At 35.0% G+C, this 25,192-nt stretch overlaps 1 protein-coding gene across 2 annotated transcripts in view; it reads left to right on the plus strand.

Annotated features, from left to right (window-relative positions):
• FBXO11 (F-box protein 11) overlaps positions 1–25,192 on the plus strand; it is a 100,004-nt gene that overhangs the window by 65,003 nt on the left and 9,809 nt on the right. The window contains exons 2-12 of one of the 2 annotated variants that reach the window (XM_082358046.1): positions 9,741–9,868; positions 10,011–10,095; positions 10,530–10,674; positions 12,659–12,788; positions 13,638–13,721; positions 13,809–13,941; positions 15,060–15,166; positions 15,253–15,364; positions 15,447–15,553; positions 15,633–15,770; positions 23,761–23,978. In XM_082358046.1, coding sequence (XP_082214172.1) covers positions 9,741–9,868; positions 10,011–10,095; positions 10,530–10,674; positions 12,659–12,788; positions 13,638–13,721; positions 13,809–13,941; positions 15,060–15,166; positions 15,253–15,364; positions 15,447–15,553; positions 15,633–15,770; positions 23,761–23,978 — 1,387 coding nt within the window. The remainder of the gene's footprint in view (positions 1–9,740; positions 9,869–10,010; positions 10,096–10,529; positions 10,675–12,658; positions 12,789–13,637; positions 13,722–13,808; positions 13,942–15,059; positions 15,167–15,252; positions 15,365–15,446; positions 15,554–15,632; positions 15,771–23,760; positions 23,979–25,192) is intronic. The other variant, XM_082358045.1, reaches the window with a different exon arrangement.

Genomic DNA, 25,192 nt, shown 5'->3' on the forward strand with positions numbered 1-25,192 from the left:
TCAAAACTCAAAGTCCAAACCTGGGGACTTCCCTGGTGGCACAGTGGTTAAGAACCTGCCTGCCAATGCAGGGGACACGGGTTCGAGCCCTGGCCTGGGAAGATCCCACATGCTGCAGAACAACTAAGCCCATGTGCCGCAACTACTGAGCCTGCGCTCTAGAGCCCGTGAGCCACAACTGCTGAGCCCACATGCTGCAACTACTGAAGCCCACACACCTAGAGCCCCTGCTCTGCAACAAGAGAAGCTGCTGCAAATAGAAACCCACACACCGGAACGAAGAATAGCCCCTGCTCGCCACAACTAGAGAAAGCCTGCACGCAGCAACAAAGACCCAACGCAGCAAAACAAAACAAAACAAAAAATTTTCTCATTAAAAAGAAAAATCCAAACCTTTTTTTTTTCCCTCCACATCCCTGTCTTACCTACAAAGGTTCCTTTCTTATTAGTACATGGCACCACCATCCATTGGATTGCCCAGATCAATATTATTCTTGGCACCATCCTCTCCTCCACCCAACCCATATCCATTCAGTCACCAAGTTTTACGAATTTACCTTGTGAATATATCTCAAATCTATTCAGTTCTTTCATTTTTATTACCATAGTTCAAGCTATGTTCATCTCTCCATTGTATTACTCCATAGTTTCCTAATTGGCCTCTTGCCACCAGTGCCATCCAATTATCTATCTATACATTGTTCAGGTAATCTCCCTAAAACACAAATCAGAACATGTCACTGTTCTATATTTAAAACCCTTTAGTGGCTAGCCTTGGCCTTCAAGATAAAATCTAAATTCTTTAAAGTGTTTGTAGCACCCTTCGTAATCTGGACCCTGCTATGTGATACAGCTTTACGGACCAACGTGCAGTTCTTTGAGACTTCTAGAGGTGAGCACCTTCAGGTCTTCACAAACACTATTCCTTCTGCTTAACTAACTCCCAGTAGTTATCATCTCACCTTGGACCTTCTTCAAGAAACCTTCACTAATACCCCAGCATCATACCCTAGCATCATCTAAGATTGGATTAGATATTCTTGTGTGTTCCCATAGTACCTTCCGCTTATCCTTTTTACAGCGTATGACATACTGTATTATTATTGCCTGCTTAGTTATTTATGTCTCGTCTAAGCTCTTGGAGGGTAAGTACAATATTCTGTTTGGTTGCTCTGTTTTACCAGTACCTCACATAGTGCATGGCACATTCATTCATTTATTCTTTTTTTTTTTTTTGACTGCGTTGGGTCTTCGTTGCATGCAGGCTTTCTCTACTTGTGGCGAACGGGGGCTACTCTGTTGCGGAGCACAGGCTTCAGTAGTTGCGGCGTGTGGGCTCAGTTGCTTAGTTGCTCTGTGGCATGTGGATCTTCCCAGATCAGGGATTGAACCCGTGTTCCCTGCATTGACAGCCAGATTCTTAACCACTGTGCCACCAGCGAAGTCCCATTCATTTATTCTTTACTCATTCAGCAAATATTTGTTGAACATACTTTCTGTCAGAATGAAGAGTGGTCTAAATTTCTTCTGTTGAAATGAAGCCTTGTTTGAGTTTTCAGTAGTTCTTTATAATATCAAAGATGTGGCTTCTAAAGACTGTTATTCAGTGGTCAAATATATTTTCTCTGACCAGTCTTAGATAATCCCTATAGTTCATGTTGTGGTGAAAATTCAGCAGAATTGTGTGTGTGTGTGTGTGTGTGTGTGTGTGTGTGTGTATGTATGTATGTGTATAAATAATAACTGAATATGTTAATGGAAGTATAGAACAGTATCCTGAATAGTTAAATTTTTTAGAGTTTGTAACTGTATATAAAATACAATTATAAATATCTGATTATTGCAAGTCAGACTTTTAAAAAGCAGTTTTTTATAATAGCTTTACTTCTGGGCTCCCTCCCTTAAAATATTTAAGTTTTTAAAGTAAAATATTTAAGTTTTAAGTAAAATATTTAAATTAAAATGCATTTAAGATAAATTTTTGTCTTGATTTCATTTTATTCATGGATTTTTTTAGTAGTTGGAAAAAAGCTGTGGTAGTTCCCAACTGTGTTAGAAACAGTTGTCAAGTGTGGTTCTTTACACTGTGAGACTGGGAGCTGTTTCTAAACACACAGTTACTAGCACAGATTTGCCTAAGTTTCCAATCTGATCAGTGGCTATGGGTAAGTAATGTGGAACTCATATAGTATTTGTGGGGGAAAAAACTTCTGGAAATTAAATTCCATAAACTACCCTTTATCTTTAGGTTAGTCTTTAAACCTAAAGTGTATAGACTTTAAACCCCAGCCAATCAATAGTATAATTTTTTGTACATCTTTGAGATAGTTAAAAAGGTATGTAAAAATTAAGGTATTCTGCTTAAGGTGTATAGACTTAAGTCTCTTCTTTTGTTGAAGTGCATCTTAATATAAATTTTCAGTGCTATTTAATATCTAAGATTTCAAAGATTATTTTTTAGTTAAATAAGCATGCTTATTCTCCAGAAGCCTTTATTTATTCCTGTGGTTCCTATTGATAGTGAAGACTCTAGTATATTTATATAGGATTTATAGTAAAATCTAAAAATTATAAAATAAATTTTGACATTATTCATATGTGGGTATAGCATCCCTTTAAACTGCATGATACTATTTATCCTTTAAGAGAACTGATAAGAATTTAATAAAACTGTATGTATGTGTGTGTACTATCCAATTAGGGTAGCCACTAGCCACATGGGGCTGTTGAGCACTTGAAGTATGGCTTATCTGAATTTGAGGCATACTGTAAGTATTAAAAACACAGAGCTTTAGTATGAAAAAAGAGAATGTAAAATATCTCATAATTTTATATTGATTACATGTTGAGATAATAAATTTTACCTAAGTGGGTTAAATTTATATTAAAATTAATTTCACTGATATTTTTTTAATATAGCTACTAGAAAATTGGATCACATGCTGTTTCTATTGGGCATCACTGGTCAAGAACTATTTTTCTAATTGTTTTTCTAATTGAAAACTACATTTTCTGTAAGTTATGGTTGAAATTGAACATTTTTGGTATTGAGAGTTATTTTTTATTAGTCTTAGATTACAATTTGACATTTGAATACTGGTATTCCAATGTTAGATATAAAAGTAAAAGATATAAAGTTAAAAAAATTTTAACAAAATATTATTTTGAGGTCTTGTTTTTAGACTTTGTTGTTAGAACAATACCATAACCAGTCCTTCATGATTTCTTGGTTCCCGGATTGGACACAGTTTGGCAGCTATCATAGATCTTTACTTTAGTCATTGTATAATTTATTTAACATTTTTTTGTTTGCTTCATATGTGCCAAATCTATCATAATTTCAGGAGGGAACAAAAAATAATGGATATGCATGTAAATGAGTTTGCAGAGTTGGAGGTAGGAAGAAGTGAAGCAGTTCCTGTCTGGCTTTTTATTTTCTGTAAAGTAGTATGTAAGGTCATCTTAGTCTACCACTAGTGGTGGTTTCTGGGGAAAACTCCTTGAATTGAGTAAAATTAAAGAGTTCTTGATGGATAAGAATCAACATCTATTCAGCTGTTATTGGGCACTAAGCTGAACATGGAGGAAAAATATAAAATAGGGACCTTGCCCTCAGAGCTTAAATTTTGTTAGGAAAATAAGAGTGTATGCCAAAAAAGTAAAAAAACAGATAAGGCAGCTGTGATAAGGTAAAGAATATATGGTGTATATACAGTACTATAGGAGTTCAAAAGATGAAGAGAACACTAGTGACTAGAGATTGTTCTTTGCGTGTGTGTTTTGGGTTTTTGTTTCTTCTAAGCTTTCTCCTTTTGCTTCTTATTTAAAATAGTAGCCAAGTGATCTTTCCAGTATGACCCCTTTGTAAAAATACCTTCTGGCGCTGTATGTAATTTTCAGAACAGTCAGTGGTAATTTATTATGAGAGCTGTATAGAATTTAGCACAGATTCTTTATCTCAGCACAAGTAAGAGTTTAATACAGTTACTTTAGAACTGAGCTTTGAGTGCTTTAGAACAGGACAGTGTTCTGAATAAGAAGTTGAGGTTACTGTGGCATTACATGATTCAAATCATGTAGCTTCATGTATTTATTTGGTGTGAACTTCAGCTTGCACCTGAATTAACAAGCACCTTCTCTTTCCTGTTATTACCTCTGCATTCCTTACTTTTCAGTCCTTAATATTTGCTGTGTTGATGGTGAAAAGGAAAGATGGTGGTGTCTGGGTGGGTATCTGTAATAGTAAGATCTATAGATTTTAAACAGGAGTGGGATTAGAGGGAGGGCTGTATAGGATGAAAAGTTTGAGGATGTTCTTTTGAGTGTTGTAGAAACTGACTACTAGCTGCACGATAAACCAAGATGATAGAAGTATCACCCGCACGTTTATACACACTGCAAACATATAGAAGTGTAACGCAAAACTAAATGCATGGCTAAACTCTGAGGAAGGAAAGAAGAGAAGGAAATTCCCAGGTGCCAGGTATGAAAGAAATCAAATCAAAACCTTAAGTGGGAACTGGTGCTGCTGTATAAAATAGTACAGGCCCCTTTTGGTCCTGGATATATGTCCTAAGAAGTCTGGGGTGGAATTTTGGTGGAGAATGGAGATTGGGCCTTTTCAAAATAGAGCTAGCTCTGAGACCCAGGCATGCAGCCTAGAACCTGAAAGAGCTTTCCTAATTGTACATAGATTTTTTTAAAGTGGCCAATGATAGAAAAATCTAAATGAGAATATAAAATAAGTGTGTATGAAATGATTAAAAGGATAAAAAAAGGAAATGAAGCATGATGAAGTAACAGGCCAATATGAAAAAGAAACAGACTCGAAAAAGAAAATCAAATCACATTCAGAAATGAAAAATATAATCTTGGAATTTGGCTTTAGATGCATTAAATAGCATATTAGATATTCTTGCTTGGCTGAAAAGGAAAGAAATATAGCAATAAATGGTTAAGAAGAACTAAATCTAAAATATAATGACCCAAAAGTAAAAAGTTGAAAATATAGGATTGGCAAAATGCTAGGCTGATACAAAACAAGACAAAAAGCTCTTAGAAAAATATTATCAGGCAAAAACAGATTTTAAAGGCAAAAGTATTATTAAGGATAAAGAGAGCCATTGCATAATGATGGAAAGGAATAATTCACTAGGAAGAAATAATAATCTTGAACCTTTATGTCCAAGTAATATTATGTCAAAGTATATAAAGCAAAATTTTACATACTAAAAATGGACTACCTACAGGTAGTGGGAAATTTTAACACATTTCCTTCAGAAGCCGACAGATAAATCAGACCACTGCTACCACCACCCTCCAACAAAAGTGAAGGCATAGAATATTTGATCAGTACAGTTAACAAACTTGATATTTTAGATGTGTTTAAACTTTACTTTCAAAAAATAGAATGTAGATGTTCCTTTCAATCACACATGAAACGTAGAAATTAACCACATATTAAACTACAGTGGGATGACTGACAAATACCCAAGCATATAACACCGGCTATATTTTCTGACTACAGCATAGTACATAGAAAACTTACTAGGTTTTCCAGGTTTCATTTGAATAATATTTAAATGGAATAATAATAGCTAAAACATTTATTGAACACAGTGTGAGCCAGGCATACTGCTGAGTGTTTTGCACATGTTATTCTATTTAAACACTTTCAGCATCCCAGTGAATTATAAGATAGTGTTACCATCTTTACTAGTGAGAATATTTAGGTGTAAAAATGTTCATCTGCCTAGGACTTCCCTGGCAGTCCAGTGGTTAAGACTCCGAGCTTCCACTGCAGGGGGCGTGGGTTCTATCCCTGGTTGGGGAACTAAGATCTGGCATGCTCCAGGGTGTGGCCAAAAAATTGATTTATTGATTGATTTTTAAAAGTTTATCTGTCCAAGGTCTGCGGTTGGGATAAAACCTGTTTTTAAATACACTGTTACAACCCCCCATCTTTTAAAAACACCTTTATTATCAGAAAATATAGCCAGATAGAGAGGCTCACATAAAACAAATACATAGTTTATTGAATTATTGTTAAGGTTGGTATTGTAATACCAATAGATCAAGAAGTAGAACTTTACCAGCCACTGCAGAAGCCTTTTATGTGCCCCATTCCTTCCCCACAAAAAGCATTTTTATGATAATCATTTTCTGGCTTTTTTCTTTGTAATTTTAATACTGTAGTGTATATTTTTAAACAGTATGCTTTAGTTTTGCTTATTTTTCCCCCATTTTTTCCCATATAATTTGTCGAAGAAACTGGTATAGTTTGATCTTTTAGAATTTTTAACAGGTTTGATCAATTTGAGATTTGATGGTTTTGGCAAAATTTTGTAGGTGGTGGTGTGTTCTTTCATCAGGAGATATATAATATCTGGTGGTCTTTCTTTTTGTGATATTAGAAGTATTGATATTCAGTGGTTAAATCCATTAACTCTTTAGAGATTGCAGATTTTTATTTTTTCTAATTTTATTATTTCTTCTTCATTTATTGCTGGAATGTTTCTGTAAAGAAGCTTCCCCTCATCTAATACTTAGTTACCTGGTAGTTTAGTTTATATAAGAGAGGAAGAGTAAATGTTTTGTTATTTCCTGTTGTATAACAGTTTTCAAAATGATGAGTTGCTTTTCACTAGCATCTTTCAAAGTAACCTTTTTCCCCCTTTTTTTAAGTGTCATAAACTCACAGATTTAAATATATTTCTTTTGGTTCTTTTCAGTTATTCTTACTGATGCTCAAATTGTCCCATCTTTGGCTAGTGGGAGCTTCTTCAAGTTGGCTCTCTTCCATCATGGAGTTTATATTTTAGTAAATATATGCATGTATAAGCATATGTATATGTATTGCCTTGAAACACACACATATACTAAACACATTGTTCTGTATATTTTGGGTTTTATACTTCCTGTATATTGGAAATAGTTCCTTATCTGTTCTGTATAGAACTGCTTTATATTTTGTAATGGCCACATCGATAGTATAGCTATACTATAGCTTTTTAACAAATACTTACTGATGAACATTTTGATTGTTACCCAGCAGTATTATAAACAGTACTGCAGTGAATATCCTGGTACTTACTACTTTGCCCATGTGTGTGAATATAGCTGCAGAATCCATTCCCAGAAATGGAATTGTTAAGTAGTAATAGCTATTGTCAAATTGCTCTCCTTAAAGCAATTAAGAATTGTTTTTTTTGCCTCTTGCTATCCTTTGATATATAATACTAGTATGTGATCAAACTTTTTTATGTATATAAATTTATTTCTTTATTTTTGGCTGCATTGGGTCTTCGTTGCTACATGTGGGCTCTCTCTAGTTGCGGCGAGCGGGGGCTGCTCTTCGTTACAGTGCGCGAGCTTCGCATTGCAGTGGCTTCTCTTGTTGTGGGAGCATGGGCTCTAGGTGCGCGGGCTTCAGTAGTTGTGGCACGCAGGCTCAGTAGTTGTGGCGCACAGGCTTAGTTGCTCCAAGGCGTGTGGGATCTTCCCGGACCAGGGCTCGAACCAAGGTGATTCTTAACCACTTCGCCACCAGGGAAGTACTGTGATCAAACTTTTTGATCTTTGATAATCTGCTTTGATTAAAAAAATCTCATTATAGTTTTTATTAGTATTTCATTTGTATTTCCTAAATTATGAATTGTCTGTTCGTGTCCTTGGTCCAATTTTCTATTGAATTGTTAGCCTTTTCCATATTGATTTGTAGCACTCAGATATAATAAGGAAATTACCCTTTCGTGACATGTGTTGCACATATTTTTTCCTAATTGTGTTGCTTCTTTTGACTATGTTTATGGTTTTCATTTTCCAAGAAGAATTTTTAAATGTTAAAATATTACTCAGATTTATTAGTTCATTTTTAACAATCCAAACTTAGGAAAGAGTTTAGAAGTACAGTACAAAGAAGTGTGGTTTTTTTTTTTCTCCCTGAACCCTTCAAGAATAAGTTCCCAGCCTTTGTCCTGTCACCTCCTAATACTTTAGTGTGTATTTCCTACAAACAAGGATATTCCCTTAAATAACCATACTACACCTATTAAAATCAGAAAGGTAACATTGACACGTTACTGTCTTTAGACCTCCGTTCAAGTTTCACTAATTGAATGAATTATTTCACTATTGTATTAATAACAACCTTTTAGCAAAAGGATCCAGTTCAGAACCACATGTTGCATTGAGTTGACATATCTTTTCAGTATCCTTCAATCTGGAACAGTTCCTCAGGCTTTCCTTGACTTTCATAACTGACAGTTTGAAGATTATTCAAAACAAATTAGAACAAGAATTTGTTCTAATGTTTCCTCATAATTAGATTTAGGTTATGCATCTTTGTCAGGAATATCATAGAAGTGATTCTGTGATCTTGTATGCTATCAGGTGACACACGGTTTCAGTTTGTCCTATGAATGATGATGTTCACTTTGATCCCTTAATTAAGACAGCATCTGATTGGCATCTCTACTGTAGAGTAATGGTTTTTCCCTTTCTACTTAATCAGTATTTTGTGGGGGAGGTACTTTAAACACCTCCTTGTCAAACTTTCCATTTATTCATTTATTTGTAGTAGAATGAATTTTGGGTTGTTGTCCATTCAGTGGGTTATAATCCCTTTACTATCATGAGTTTTGGTACTTCAGCATGATTTTGCTAGTGGGTGGCCATTCAGGCTGACTTCAGTGTTCTTTTGACATGTCCTCATTACTGAGCACTTTCTTGTTTCTGCCACAAGATACTCCAGGCTCATTCTGTATTTCCCTCAACCTAGAATCAGCCATTTCTCCAAGGAGCCCTTACTCCTTTTATAGAGAAGTATTCAGAAGCAAAGATCCAAATGCTAGTCATGCTCATTGCTGTTGGAGTGGCATTGCTTCCAGGCTTTGTCAGTGAACAGAGCTAAGGAATATACGCGTGTATAATCCACACATTTCCAAACATCTGTATCTATACATATTTCTATATCTATCTATCTTTTAAAAACAATGAGTTCACATTGATAATTCCAATATAACACCGTAAGATTTACTCTAGCTTTCTCTTTTTTTATATTTTAACTCTTCTCTTTCAGAAGCCTGGCTTCCATTTGATCAGTCCCTCTGTTGTTTGTTACCAAGCTTCCAGTTCCACCATCCCCTCTCCTGTGCAATGCCCTTCTCTCCCTTCTCTGGCTCTGACTCTCCATTCCAGGCCACCTTCCCCCACATGGACTTCCTTCTTAACCCCTCTTGAGCTCCAACACTGTATGCCAGACCACCCTCTGCATGGATGCCCTTTTTATCCTACTTGGTATCTGATACCCTAAACTGAACTATCCCTCTCTTTTGACACCTTTCTCACCCCACTTGGACTCTAACCTTGCAGTACTCACGTGTACTCACTCGTCACGTGAACATCCTCCTCACCTTTTTTTTTAATGCCTTCCAATTTTGTGTCATACCTTGAAAGAGCTTCTCCACTTTAACATTATAAAAAATAATTTTGTTTTCTTCTAGTGATTTTGTTTATTTATATTGTATGTAAGCATATGGTCTATTGTGGAATTTATTTTGAAGTAAGAAATGAAGTAGAAATCCAGCACTTCTCAGATGGTTATCCAGTTGGCTGGAATTTTGTATAAAAACTGTATCTCCCCCCAAAAAAATTTATAAAGTTTTTTAAAAGTTACTGGATCCATAGAACTTTTTCTTAAAAATGGGTGACATTTTTCATATTGATTTTGTTTGTAACAGATGATGATGTACCTGCAGATATGGTTGCAGAAGAATCAGGTCCTGGTGCACAAAATAGTCCATACCAACTTCGTAGGAAAACTCTTTTGCCAAAAAGAACAGCGTGTCCTACAAAGAGCAGTATGGAGGTAAGTTCAATGTAACTGCTTTTTTGTGTGTGTAATGAAGGAATTGTTAGGAAACAAACAGAAAGGGGACCGTCATCATTTTTTAGAAGTAATGATTATGGTAAAAATATTTGCTTAACTAGTTTTCATTTTGTTTTTAAAGGGTGCTTCAACTTCAACTACAGAAAACTTTTTTGGTCATCGTGCAAAACGTGCCAGAGTCTCTGGAAAATCACAAGATCTATCAGGTATTTCCTATGGGAAAGCTAAGAAATAGGGTCAAATAATTTTTATTTTTTGATACCAAAAAAATAAAATCAAATTAAATGTAGTTTATTTGTACATTTGAGATTGAGAAAGTGATTATTACAGAATAAACATGAGAACCGTCACCTTCTCCATCTCTGACTGTAATTGTTGTATAAAAATCCTTTTTGTATATTTAGTGTAACCAGTTTTTGAAATTGTGCATACTAGCTAGCTAAAAGAAAGAATACTGTCAAGTCAAGATAAAAGAAAATAAATGTGTGTCATCTATGAAAGCAAATGCTTATAAAATGATTGTCGTCAAAAAATAAAAAGCTGTTCATTAGACAAAATGGAAATTGTGCTCTTTAAATAATGAGAAAGTCTTTGCTAGCATGATAGATTGTTTATATTCTGTTTGTTAATCTCTTTATAGCAGCACCTGCTGAACAGTATCTTCAGGAGAAACTGCCAGATGAAGTGGTTCTAAAAATCTTCTCTTACTTGCTGGAACAGGATCTTTGTAGAGCAGCTTGTGTGTGTAAACGCTTCAGTGAACTTGCTAATGATCCAATTTTGTGGTAAGTGAAAATTTATTTCTTATTATCTTGAGATATATTACTTGCTGCCCAAAATGCTGAAGATGGTAGGAAAGTTGGAGTGTGAGTTGATGGTTACAGTTAAATAGTCAGAAGAAAATTAGAATGCTTATAAATTCCAAGTTACCTGTTTATCACAAATGTTGGTTGTCAGTCCAGGCAGTGTTTTTTGTTTTGTTTTTTTTTAAATATATTTTTAATGAATTTATTTACTTTTATTTATTTTGGCTGCGTTGGGTCTTCGTTGCTGCATGCGGGCTTTCTCTAGTTGCGGCGAGCGGGGGCTGCTCTTCGTTGTGATGTGCAGGCTTCTTATTGCGGTGGCTTCTCTTGTTGCGGAGCACGGGCTCTAGGTGCGCAGGCTTCAGTAGTTGTGGCTCGCGGGCTCTAGAGCGCAGGCCCAGTAGTTGTGGCACACGGGCTTAGTTGCTCCGCAGCATGTGGGATCTTCCTGGACCAGGGCTCGAACCCGTGTCCCCTGCATTGGCAGGCGGATTCTTAACCACTGCGCCACCAGGGAAGCCCGGCAGTGTTTTTAAAACAATAAAAGAAGTACTTTTTCTGCTACTTGTCAGTTAAAAGCAACAGTGATTATGGGAAATGTTTTTCATTCCATTGCTTTTTAGAAACAGTACGAAGTCTAATTTAAAACAGCTAATTAATTAAATCTGATAGTTAGGTAAGACTGTAGATTTTGTATATCACTTTTGGAAAATAGTTCGGACATTTGTATTTTTGAACCATAAAATAGGCATACCCTGGGACTTCCCTAGTGGTGCAGTGGTTAAGAATCCTCCTGCCAATTCAGAGGACACAGGTTCGATCCCTGGTCCAGGAAGATCCCACATGCTGCGGAGCACCTAAGCCTGTGTGCCACAACTACTGAGCCTGTGCTCTAGAGCCCGCAAGCCACAACTACTGAAGCCCACGTGCCTAGAACCGGTGCTCTGCAGCAAGAGAAGCCACTGTGATGAGAAGCCCGTGCAGCACAACAGAGAGTAGCCCCCACTCACTGCAACTAGAGAAAGCTCGCACACAGCAACGAAGACCCAATGCAGCCAAAAAAAAAAAAAAAAAAAGCATGCCCTTTGACCCAGCAATTCCACTTCTGAAAATTTGTTTACCCTATTTACAAATTTTTCATAATAGCATAGTTAGGGAGGGGAAATTAGAAATAATGGAAAAGTCTAGCAGTAAGGGATGGGACTAAAAGTAAACAATGTAATGTCTACTTAGAGGGTTGTGATATAGTCATTAACAGTGATTTTTACAGCTTTTAATAACATGGGAAGATGCTATGTTATAAAAAGTAAAAAGCAGAATACAAAATTTTATGTGTTACAGTCACAACTGTTACAAGTGAAAATATCTGTACCTAAAAAGACTGTAAGGAAATACAGTAAACTGTTTAATAGTGAATATATTGAAAGTATAGGTTATCTCTTTATACTTTTCTGTATTTTACAACAGCTTATATGTATTACTTCTATGATGCTGAAAATAAGGTACACCTTAAATTTATGAAAAAATTATATTTGTGTTAGAAAGGAAAAAGAGAACGAAGAGCAGAAGAAGAAACATTTTGCTTTGTACAAGAAGTTACAATAGTTACTATCACTCCATTTCTAAGATTTGATGGTTCTTGATAGGACATAAATGAAGCATCATCATTATTTTTCATCATTATTTAAAATAATCCTTTTAAAGTGAAACTGTATGTGGCTTTTACAGTAAGGGTGGCTTTTATTTTCCCCTGACTAAACAGTCAGATTTTAAAGAATTGACACTTATTCTTTTGGGTGGACTGTTTTTTATATGCAGTTACATTGTTTTAGACAAAAATTTTATTTTTACATTTAAAATTCTGCTTTTTCATATTCTTATAAGTTTTTGAGGCCTCAAATAATTTTTATAGTTGTTTAAAGGACATTTTATGAAGAAATCTTTCATTCCTTTCCCCCTTCAGGAAACGATTATACATGGAAGTATTTGAATATACCCGCCCTATGATGCATCCTGAACCTGGCAAATTCTACCAGATTAATCCAGAAGAATATGAACATCCAAATCCTTGGAAAGAGAGTTTCCAGCAGTTGGTATGAAGTATAAATGGAAAACACTGATTTATATTATATATTTTAAATAAAAGTTCCTTTTTAAAAATTTAAACTCAAGAATAGGTTTCAGGGGAGCTCCCTGGCAGTCCAGTGGTTAGGACTCCACGCTTTCACTGCTGAGGGCCCGGGTTCAGTCCCTGGTCAGGGAACTAAGATCCCAGAAGACTCGTGGCACTGCAAAAAAAAAAAAGAATAGGTTTCAAGCCAGTGGACATTTATCAACCAACAAAAAAGTCAACAATTCTTTTCACTACTGACATATTTATTAATCATTTAAACTGTAGCAGTAAGTATCAGTAGCCTGAGAGCAGTTATACTTTCTCTGGATCTGTTTGACCTTATATTTAAATTATTACTGTTGAGTAGTTATTTAAAGTTTCACATTTAGCTTAATTTTCATATGGTCCTTTACGAATGGTTCCCAGCTGGGGGTGATTTTGCTCCACAGGGGATGTTTGACAATGTCTGGAGACATTTTTGGTTGTCACAGCTGGAGAAGAGACTGCTACTGATACCTGGTGGTTAGAGTCCAGGGATGCTACTAAACATCCTACACAGGATAGCCCTCACAACAAAGAACTGTCTGTTCCAGCTTGAAAAATCATGTCCTATTTACTGGATATTACTGAGTCATAAACTGTTCTAGATTTTACATTGCAATATGCAACAGAAAATTTGTTGGACTGATAATTGTTTTTGATAATTAATGAAAAATTTGATAACTAATGAAAAATTCATATAGTACTAAATTAATTTAGACTATAGTATTTATGTTAGTAGTCAGTATTTGTTTTTGTGTTTTTGTTTTTGGTTTTTTTGATGTTTTAGTATAAAGGTGCGCATGTAAAGCCAGGATTTGCTGAACATTTCTACAGTAACCCTGCAAGATACAAAGGAAGAGAAAATATGTTGGTATGTTTGATTTGTCTTTTTCTAATATTTAAAATGATGATCTTACAGTTCTATACTGACTTTTTTTTTTTTTTTTTTTTTTTTTAGTATTACGATACAATTGAAGATGCTCTTGGTGGGGTACAAGAAGCTCATTTTGATGGACTTATCTTTGTTCATTCTGGAATATATACTGATGAATGGATATATATTGAATCTCCAATCACCATGATTGGTGCAGGTATGTGTAAATGCATTGTCATTAGAATTTTAATATTTTATTTACATGATGGGTTTTTAAAATGCTAGTTACTTAAAATCCAGATGAACCTTGATAATATCTTAATTGTAGGAAAAAGTACGAAATATCATGTATATTTTATATGATGGAAATGAAAACTTTAGAGTTCAGAAATTATAAATGTACCTATTTCTTTTTGGGGGGATGTGTGTATTTCTTGATGTCAGTACTTTGTCCAGCTGCTTTAGTTGTTCATTAAGGAGAGAAAAATATTGGTTAATTTTATCTTTTATTTGAAAATACAGAGGATAATGTTTTTATTGCTGTATTTTTAATGAAACAAATGTACTTTTAAAATACTTTCTGTACTGTTTCAAAGCTGTTTTTACGGTCAGGTTTCTTAGAAGAAATGTAGTATTTGTTGAGCACTGATCAGTTATTTGAAGATTTATGGTATATCTGATTTTTTTAAGGATACTGTAGTACGAGACCATTTTAAGATAGCTAGTTAATTGTTACTAGTTAGTGAAATTTGCATTTACTGCTCTTTCTTCTTCCCTCCCCCATTTCCACCTCAAAGAAAAGTAGGAGAGAGTATAGAAAATTTTGCCTACTGATTTCCATTACTTTCCAAATCAAGGCCAGTATTGGAAATAAGTTTACATAAAGAAGTTTCTCTCTTTCTCTCCCTGCTCATCATCCCTTTCTTTCTTCTCCCTGAGCCTTGTTTTCTGGTGCTGCTGGTTGTGATTTGGTTTCCACAAGAAACCCACTTTTTAATATGCCATTGCATTTGATACTAAATACTATTTGTAGTTGAATCTTATTAGAAGTATTACTATACATGGATTTGTGTATAATGGTACTCAGATAATGTCCATGTTAAGTATGACTGCCTGTATGAAGGCCAATGAAACATAGTTATCTATCTACTCAATACTAATGTTCTTTAAAAGTTCCCTCTCCAAAAAAAGTACCCAATTTAAAAGCCGTAAAAAGGGCAGTACTGAATTATTAGTTTTATGGCAGAGTATTTTTACTGATTAAAAAAGTAATTTTTAAATGTCCATTTTATCTGTCTGATAAAGGTAATATGCTTTAAAATATTTTCTTCGTAGCACCTGGAAAAGTAGCAGACAAAGTTATAATTGAAAACACTAGAGATTCAACCTTCGTTTTTATGGAAGGTTCCGAGGATGCTTATGTTGGATATATGACAATAAGGGTAAGGCATTTTTTAATTTTTAAGTATGTATGTGGAAATCATTAAGGCAGTGGTTGTTTATTTCAAACAAAATTTCTACTTTTCAGTTTAACCCTGATGACAAATCTGCTCAACACCACAATGCACACCACTGCTTAGAGATTACAGTAAATTGTAGCCCTATTATTGATCACTGTATCATCCGAAGTACATGTACAGGTTAGTGTTCCCGTTACGTTTTATTATAAAATGAGTCACTGTGTTGCCCAGTAGGTTTTTAAATAAATTATTTTTCTTACAGTTGGCTCTGCAGTATGTGTTAGTGGTCAAGGAGCATGTCCCACTATCAAGCACTGTAACATCAGTGACTGTGAAAATGTTGGACTTTATATAACAGATCATGCACAGGTATTTTTTAATTTTGTGGGGTTTTTTCTTTTTTCTTTTTTTAGCTCTACTCATGTTTATTTCTGGTTAATTGTTGTAGGGAATATATGAAGATAATGAAATTTCCAATAATGCTTTAGCTGGGATTTGGGTTAAAAATCATGGAAACCCAATTATTAGACGGAATCATATTCATCATGGACGTGACGTTGGTGTGTTCACATTTGATCATGGCATGGTAAGAACATTTATTCTTAATAGAAAAACTGATGTCATATCAGTTAAAATTTCAAATAGGTGTCAGCATTTTATCATCATCAGAATGCTGAATTGAAAAGTGTAGGTTTAAAAGAAGATTTCAGCATTATATTCTAAAGTCAGTATGCAGTATCAATTCTATAAATTCTTGAATCTAACATTATATACATGTACGGAAGATGGAGTCCTTAGGGAATTGATGTGATCTTTGAGGGGAGTAAGGTCTAAACCAGTAGTTCTCAAATGTAACTGTGCATAAAAATCACCCAGATACAATAAATCAGAATTTTTAAGGACGGGGCCCAGGATATGCATTTTTTAATAAGCACCATAAGTGAGTTTAACGCAGGTTGTTTGTAGACTACACTTGGAGAAACAATAGTTTCATCATTAGTTTGACTTCCATTTCATTCCTCTTAAAAATTTTTTTAACTGGTAGAACTTTAATAAGAAATACAGTGATGATAATATATCAGTTCTAAAATTCTTATGCAGCAGTTAATTAGGCATCTTTATATGGATGATATTATGTTTTAGTTACTACTATGTCATTTTACACAATTTTATAGAGACATGACTTTTTGAGCTCTCTTAGGCCAAAAGTAATGTTCTTGGGTGCCTATTCAGGTATTCTTTTCATTTAATGTCTAATTTTTATTTTTTTGCCGCTCTGCACAGCTTGTGGGATCTCAGTTACCCCACTAAGGACTGAACCCGGGCCCTCGTCAGTGAGAGCACAGTGTCCTAACCACTGGACCGCCAGGGAATTCCCTAATGTCTAATTTTTGTTGAAGTAATTTTCAAGTCCTAGTACAGCATTGGCAACGTTTTTTGTTAAGAAGTCAGAGCTAGGAGAGGAGGTTTGATGTGGTGATAAACAAGGGTATGGTGAAGTTTTATTGCTATTATATGATATTAATCACGCAACTTTGGAACGTTGAATTGACATATACAAATTGTCAGCGAAGGAAATTTTTTATTTTCATTTTTTGCGTCTGAAACCCTAATGTAGAACTCTTTTTTTAAAAACTGAACTAGACCATGAAGAGTACCCTTTTATCAAGTTCTGATTAGATGTAAATAGTTTCAGACCGTCCAGCTTATTATATTCCTGGGGTAACCGTAACCTGAGAAAAACAGTTCACTTAAAACTCAGGCTGTAATTTGGGCCTGTAGATAAGAAAGCACAGTGGAGATGACCACTTGCCCTTCTCCAGCTAGAATTTAAAAATTGACATTTTTTTGCAAATTGTAGCTCTTTTTTCCAAGGAGTGGGGAAGAGGGGAGTTTGGGAATTGGGGAGTCTGGGCAAAGGTATGGAGGTTATCAAAACATAACAGTCTTGAGAATCTGCCTCCCCGCCCCTTTGAGGGCCGCCTGCATTGGCAATAATTCTTTAAAAAAAATTTTTTTTATTTTTAATTAATTTACTTTTTGGCCACATTGTGTGGCATGCAGGATCTTAGTTCCCCAGCCAGGGATTGAACCTGTGCCCCCTGCGTTGGGAGCACAGAGTCTTAACCACTGGACCACCAGAGAAGTTCTGACAATAATTCTTAAGTGGAATTCTAAATGGAGCTTGCATTTTTGTAATGGAACTATACTACGCTAATATTTCTTTGCCTGTGTTGCCTTTAGACTTTACCCCAGAGTTACCTACAATTCAAGTATCATATTTATGCATGCCTCTGGTCTCATTCACAAATGATTTGAGGTACCAAAATAACTTTAACCTGAGTAAATTTCCGCATTTTTAAAAGACCTAATGCTGATGGTCAGTTACTAAAATTCATTATAATAATTTACTCTTCACACCCCCCCCCAATACAGTTTACTTTTTATAGATTTAGGTTTATAAATTTTATAACTTTTTTAAAAAGCAAATCTTAGCCAGTCCTGTAGATATATATATATATTAAGGATTGATGAAGAGATTTGTAAGGTATTATAGATGTATAAAGGAAGGATGGAAATAAAGCATATCTTGGGCCTCTCTCATCTGTTTTAGTATTGTGATACAATCCTTTAAAATCCTTTGGTAGAATGTTCTTTCATTCCAAGTATTCTTTGTGTCGGCTGCCCATGATTGGTAGGATGACATCACTAAGGTTAACCTTTTAAAGTTTGACTTTGTTTTTTATAGAATTTCAGAGAACATCAGAATAAACATTTAAACTAGTTTCTGTACTGTTCTCTATCTTTATATATATTCATATTTATTGTTTGTTCTCTGAAATTGTCTTTCCTTTTCCTTGTCTATGACCTACTTAGAATTTAAACTCCTGTATTGGCAAGAATGAATCATGAAACAATTTTTACTTTTTTTATTTTAAAGAAATTAATGTTTTTGTTAAAATATTACATGCCCAGTGTAAAAGACATCCCTAGAATTTTAAAGGGTATGACTAGAGTTTGTCATTGTTAACTGCATGTTTAAACTTTGAATAGTGTGAACTCCCCCTTTGAAAAATGATGAAAATACTTTATATTTCAACCCATTTCTACTCCATCATTTTATTCTTATTTTTCTTTTGTAAAGCTTTATAACAGTTACATTCCTACAGTTATTGGACTGTATTTATATTTATTTACCTTCAGTCCTTTTATCACAGTTTTTCCATTCCTGAATTTTTAAATTTTGGTTCATTCTTGGTATGGCTATTTTGTCATGTAGCCGTTTTGATTTTATTTTTAAAAGAAAGGCTTATGGGTATTGTAGCTTGAATTCTTGCCACTTGAGAATGCCTACCGTTTACCTTTTAACTTGGCTGAGTATACAGTTTTTTATTATACTTTCTTTCCCTCAGAATTGTGTAGTCATTTTTATATTTCTAGAATTGAGTGTGACTGAGAAGTCTGAGATCATTCTGGGTTTTTTTTTTTCTTTCTGGTGGGATTTGCTTTTCTACTTCAGTATCCATATGTTGTTGTTAATGTTGTGTTGTTTTAATTTTTACTGTTTTTCCGTCCATATGTTCCTTTCTTTAGAAACTTGGCTGTTTTCTCTATTACTTACATTGCTCTGTATTGTTTTGTTCTTTTCCTTTAAATTTTGTGTGATTTCCTCAAATCTTACTATGTCTACATAGTTTTGTCTCTTTTCTGTTTTGTTTCCAATGTGGTTTTCATCTCTGATTTCTTTAATGTATTTTTGTTTTATGGAATCCTTCTAGCATATATAAAATTAGAGACAATAGTATAATGAATTCCCATGTATCCATCCTCCACGTTCAGAAACTTTCAGCTCATGGTCAATTTTGTTTCATCTGTACCTCCTCATACATTGCTTATTTTCTTCTTTACTCTGAATTATTTTGAAGCAAATCCCAGGCATCATCATCTCATCTGTAAATATTTCAGCATATATGTCTTTCTTTAAAAGATGGGATTCCTTCTTTTTCTTTTACATAACAATGCCAGTCTCACTGCTAAAAGTAATTTTTCTATCAGTGTTTACAGTTCCCCAATTCTTTGTTTTTTGTTGTTTAATGTTCAATCTATTGCAGAGTGTTATTTTCATAAAGTAAAATTAAAATATCATAACAGTGCCAAATTGCTCTAAAATTTTTGAGACATTTATGCTAAGTTTATGAGCTTAACTCAGATTGACAGTTGACAGACTGTAGAAATATGGTTTTCCTCTCCTTTCATTTCACTTTACTTCGGATAGTCCCCCTTCGATAGGAAATACAAGTTTTAGATGATAGAAATTGCACATTAGTGTATTTCTTCTTCAGGTTTACTTCTTGTGCCTAAATTATTTTTATGAAAATATTACTATGGGAGTATTTCCTTCCTCTCCTGTGTTCTGTTCAGGACACTAGCTCTCACTACTTTAGTAAAAGATCATTGGCTAGGCTTGCTTATTAGAACAGTTACTTGTGGGCTTCCCTGGTGGTGCAGTGGTTAAGAATCTGCCTGCCAGGGAGGGAGGGAGACGCAAGAGGGAAGAGATATGGGGACATATGTATATGTATAACTGATTCACTTTGTTATAAAGCAGAAACTAACACACCATTGTAAAGCAATTATACTCCAATAAAGATGTTAAAAAAAAAAAAAAGAATCTGCCTGCCAATGCAAGGGACACGGGTTCGAGCCCTGGTCCAGGAAGATCCCACATGCTGCGGAGCAACTAAGCCCATGTGCCACAACTACTGAGCCTGCGCTCTAGAGCCCACAAGCCGCAACTACTGAAGCGCGTGCGCCTAGAGCCTGCGCACCGCAATGAAGAGTAGCCCCCACTCTCCACAACTAGAGAAAAGCCCATGTGTAGCAACGAAGATCCAACGCAGCCAAAAATAAATAAATAAAATAAATTTATTTAAAAAAGAAAAAAGTACAGTTACTTGGGGAAACATACCTTGCTAAAGGTGTATGGTAACATTTGCTCTCAGCACCTTATTCTTCCTTATCCAGATATCACAGTATTTGGCAAGTGTTTGATTGATTATAGTTTGGGGTTGTAGACATTTATTTCAATGAAGGTAGCATATTTTTTTCTCTTTACTTTTCATTCATTTTTTTGTTTTATTTGGAGAGTTTTAAGAGAAACTCTTAAATGCCTTTCACCCTATCATATTTAAGAAAGATTATTTCACTTCAAAAAATTTTAATGAAAAAATACTTAATCTCACCTTTTATTTTTATATCAGTGTTAAGTTTGTAACTTGAGAGAATGATAATTTTCAAGGACTTATTGTAGTGTATATGGCAGAGATTTAGAAATGCTTGTGCTGAAAAGTTAACAACCTCTTGTTTTAAAATATAGAAGAAGCTCTTAGCAATCTGGTATCTTCTGATAGGGAAATAAATCATTTTATAATATGGGGTAGTCCGGTAAAATGTCTGTGCCTTTGGAGTTTTATATTTATATTGGAGCTTTTGTGGTTTGCATCTTAAAAGACAAAGTAGAGTTCAGTTTTCTACTTACAGTCCTGTATTATTAGACCATTTTGCACTAAAGGCATTTCTTAACAAAACAGATGCATTTCATTAAATGTGCTTTAAAGCAAAATTACATTAACTGAATCCTTTAATCCATAATAGATAGGTTTTCTTCTGATATTATAAAGCTATAAGTCAATCAATTGTTCTCTTTCTGAATGTAATAAAAGCACCGTTGTAGCAATGTAAGAGGCTTCTGGTTTTAAGAGCATGAAGGAAAAATTTTTTTCTTTTCAAAAAAATTTTGCTACTTTCTTTTCTTGAAAGTTACCTTAAAACAAAAACTACAGATTAGAACTCCCATCTCTGATGGAATTAGGGGACATTTTTACCCTCTAATCTAAATTATAGTATGGTAAAATGACCATGTGCCTATGACGATAGCAACCAGTTCAGATTAGAGCAGGTTTTATAATGGGGGCCTCTGGACAAGGGAAAATGAAGAGAGGGGGGCTGCTGTTTGCCTTAGTAAACTAGTGGATCTATTTGACTCTCCTAGGTGTGCAAAATTGAAACCTAAAGAAAACAGAGAGGGCATTCCCTGGTGGTCCAGTGGTAAGGACTCTGCGCTTTCACTGCTGAGGGCGAGGGTTCAGTCCCTGGTCAGGGAACTAAGATCCTGCAAGCCGTGCAGTGTGGCCAAAAAAGAAAAAAAAGAAAGAAAACAGAGAAAGAGCATCCATGCATTTGAAAATTTTTTAGTAGGTATACTGTAGCAAAGTATATTTGCAGTACTATATGTTGAACTAGTATAGCCAGGACATGACAGTGCCTGTTACTGCAATCTTCATGGAAGCCCAGTAAATAGCATACGTTTTCCTGCCACATTCTGAACAAATTAAGAAATCAAAGGGACTTCCCTGGTGGCGCAGTGGTTAAGAATTGGCCTGCCAATGCAGGGGACACGGGTTTGAGCCCTGGGCCAGGAAGATCCCACATGCCGCAGAGCAACTAAGCCCGTGTGCCACAACTACTGAGCCTGTGCTCTAGAGCCCACGAGCCACAACTACTGAGCCTGTGTGCCACAACTGCTGAAGCCCGCGAGCCTAGAGCCCGTGCTCCGCAACAAGAGAAGCCACGACAGTGAGAAGCCCGCGCACCGCAACGAAGAGTAGCCCCTGTTCACTGCAACTCGTGAAAGCCTGCGCGTAGCAGTGAAGACCGAACACAGCCAAAAATAAATAAATAAGATAAATAAATTAAAAAAAAAAATCCCAACTGGATTTCTTAAAAAAAAAAAAAAAAATCAAAGCCATGAAGTACCATGAAGAGGCTGAAATATCAACTTCATTACTCTTAGAGGTTAAATCGGAAGATACAACATAGAATGAGAACCAAATAAGTCTGTTTAACTGAATCCCAAAATGAAATAGGCTTATTTCACAGGCAATGTTCATGGGGTAGTAACAGAAGGCATGCTCCCTAAGGGTAGCTCATTTCCATGAGGAAAAGGGTGAAGCTGAATTGAGCATACTCAGTTTATTCTCTCCCAAGTTTACCATTCAGACATGTCATGCAACTCCTGGCAGAGAGAGACAAGTTGCACTCCCTTCTCAATGATGAAAATACCAGAAATGTTGAATTGTTCCAGTCTGACATTAAGCTCTTTCAGTCTAGCCTCTTTTAGAATTTGTTTTTCTTTCTTTGATGCTCAGTTTTGCCATAGTAGTCTATATACATACACCTGGTGTCCATCCATTTTTATTTGGTATAAAATCAAAGAAGAAAAAACTTTTTTATATTTTAAGAAGCCATTTTTGATGCAATCCCCCAATTTTTTTTAAAAGAATAAGATTATAACCTATATGTTAACAGGTAAGTTATAAGTGATTTGTACTTTATTTGTGGAAAATGAAACCTGAAAACTACTTCTAAATGTTATTCTCAGAGAACCATTTTCTTAAAGAGTTAAATATGTAGTGTATTAGAATACTCAGAATTACATCCTGTTTTAACCTCTACTGAATTTGGCAAAAAGTCCTACTTGAGTGCTTACCATGTGTAAAGTTTTATATAGATGCTCCAGAAGTTAGTGTAGTCCTTTCTCTTCAGGAGCTTATGATCAGGTAAAAATGGATATGGCAAATACAGTACAAGGCAGTACCTGGAAGTAGCATAAGAAAATACTTAGTGCTAAAGGGAATTTAAAGAGAGGAGAACGTGTTCACTTTTTGAAGGGAGATAGACAAGGAGGATGAAATGGCTTTTAGAAGTGCCATCTTATAACTATCTCATTTTTTCCTCTAACATTCAGTCTGATTGAGTCTTAGAATTTAGGATATCAGTATTACAGTAACGTTTATCCTCACTAGAAAATAAGTAAATTTATCTGTTATAGAAAATTTAAGAAATTTAGAGAAATATAAAGGATACAGTAAGTATCCATAATACCACTACTCATTTAATCACGCTCATATTCTTGTTTCATCCTTCAAGTTGTTTTTCTTCAGATACAATTGAGATCATACTGAATGTAGTCTATCTTGAAGTATATACTGTTCTTTTCATTTAACATGATAGTATGTGTAACATGAACATAAGCCTTCACAACATTTTATTGAGCTAGTTCCCTATTATTGGGCTAAGAGGAACATTATTTTGTGTGTCTTTTTCTGTAGTCTCTGATTATGTCCTTGGGTCACCTTTTTAGAAGTTGATTTCTTGGGACATTTTTAAGGCTATGAGAGTTTATTTTCTTTAGTACTTAAATAAACTTTTTGTTGAAGGATATATATTCTTACTGGTAATGGTATTTATTTCCATTTATCGAATAAATCTTTCCCTATTTTTCTTTCCTGGGTTTGAATATACTCACATTAATTAGAGAATTTATAGTTCTCTGTTTTACTAAAACATTTAAAATATGCATCATTTGAAATTTAGTATATATCTGTCTATGTTTCATTCTTAACTCTTGAACATTTCTGATACTAAATTTTGAGGTATACATTAAAAAGGCTTTTTAATGTCATTTCTTTTTGGAAAGTAGCTTTACCTACAGGTTTAATTTCTGTATTTTCCAGGGTTACTTTGAAAGTTGCAACATACACAGAAACAGGATAGCAGGCTTTGAAGTAAAAGCTTATGCTAACCCCACAGTGGTTCGATGTGAAATTCATCATGGGCAGACTGGAGGAATATATGTTCATGAAAAAGGAAGAGGACAGTTCATTGAAAATAAAATCTATGCAAACAACTTTGCAGGTGTATGGATTACCTCAAATAGTGACCCAACAATAAGGTATTTATATATAATTATGGATGGAAATTATGTTTTCACTTTATGTTTTGTGCTATAAGAAAAGTTAAGGTACTTAGCTGTAACTCTTAACTGTTTTTCCTAGACACCTGACTACTATAAAATAGATTTTCCTAGTAAAAGTCTGTGCATCTGAATGAGCATAGCTATTGCATTTATTTTGGGGTGTTTTGTTTGTTTTTTATTCTTGATCTAAACCATGTAAGATACTTTTTATGAAAAATTGCAAATGCTGTGATTTTTATTTTAAATTCATCAAACTGCATTATAGATGAGTAAATCGGGCTGTGATCTTCCCTTGAAATCTGAATGACCTTTTTTTTTTTTTTCCCCTGAGAGTCAGCAGATAGAATAACCCAGGAAATTAATTATCTCAAAGATACTTAGAGAGACCAAGAATAACAAAGAGTCAGAACTTCAAGCTGTCACCTTTCTTTAATAGTTCCTACCACTTCCTCTGGCCACAGTAAGGAAACAAACAGATCCAGTCTTAAAGGCACTGGCTAAGACTGTAGAACAGAGCTATTATAATTTAATCAAAGACCATGAATTATTTTTGTCAAATTTTTTTCCACTAGCTTTATAAAAGTTGATTATGTGATTGCCATCTTAATTACTATTCAGCAAATGTTTATAGATGAGCTAAGAAAAGTTCTTTTAAATGGATTAGCTTTTTTGTTTTTTTTTTAATCTTAATAGGTTTTGGGTTTTTTGTTGTTGTTTTTGTTTTGTTTTTTTGACCACGCAGCTTGTGGGATCCTAGTTCCCTGACCAGGGATGGGATCCAGACCCCCTGCAGTGGAAGCGCAGAGTCCTAACCACTGGACCACCAGGGAATTCCCTGGATTAGCTCTTTTGAGGTGATTTTTTTTTTTTTTTTTTTTTTTTTTTGCCAACGTTGGGGGAAGATGTGGAATCTTTTTTTTTTTTTTTTTAATTAATTTTTATTTTTGGCTATGTTGGGTCTTCGTTTCTGTGCGAGGGCTTTCTCTAGTTGTGGCGAGCGGGGGCCACTCTTCATCGCGGCATCGCGGTGCGCGGGCCTCTCACTATTGCGGCCTCTCTTGTTGTGGAGCACAGGCTCCAGACGCGCAGGCTCAGTAGTTGTGGCTCACGGGCCTAGTTGCTCCGCGGCATGTGGGATCTTCCCAGACCAGGGCTCGAACCCATGTCCCCTGCATTGGCAGGCAGATTCT

This window comes from Balaenoptera borealis (assembly GCF_965194805.1).
Source record: "Balaenoptera borealis genome assembly, chromosome: 15".
NCBI lineage: Eukaryota > Metazoa > Chordata > Mammalia > Artiodactyla > Balaenopteridae > Balaenoptera > Balaenoptera borealis.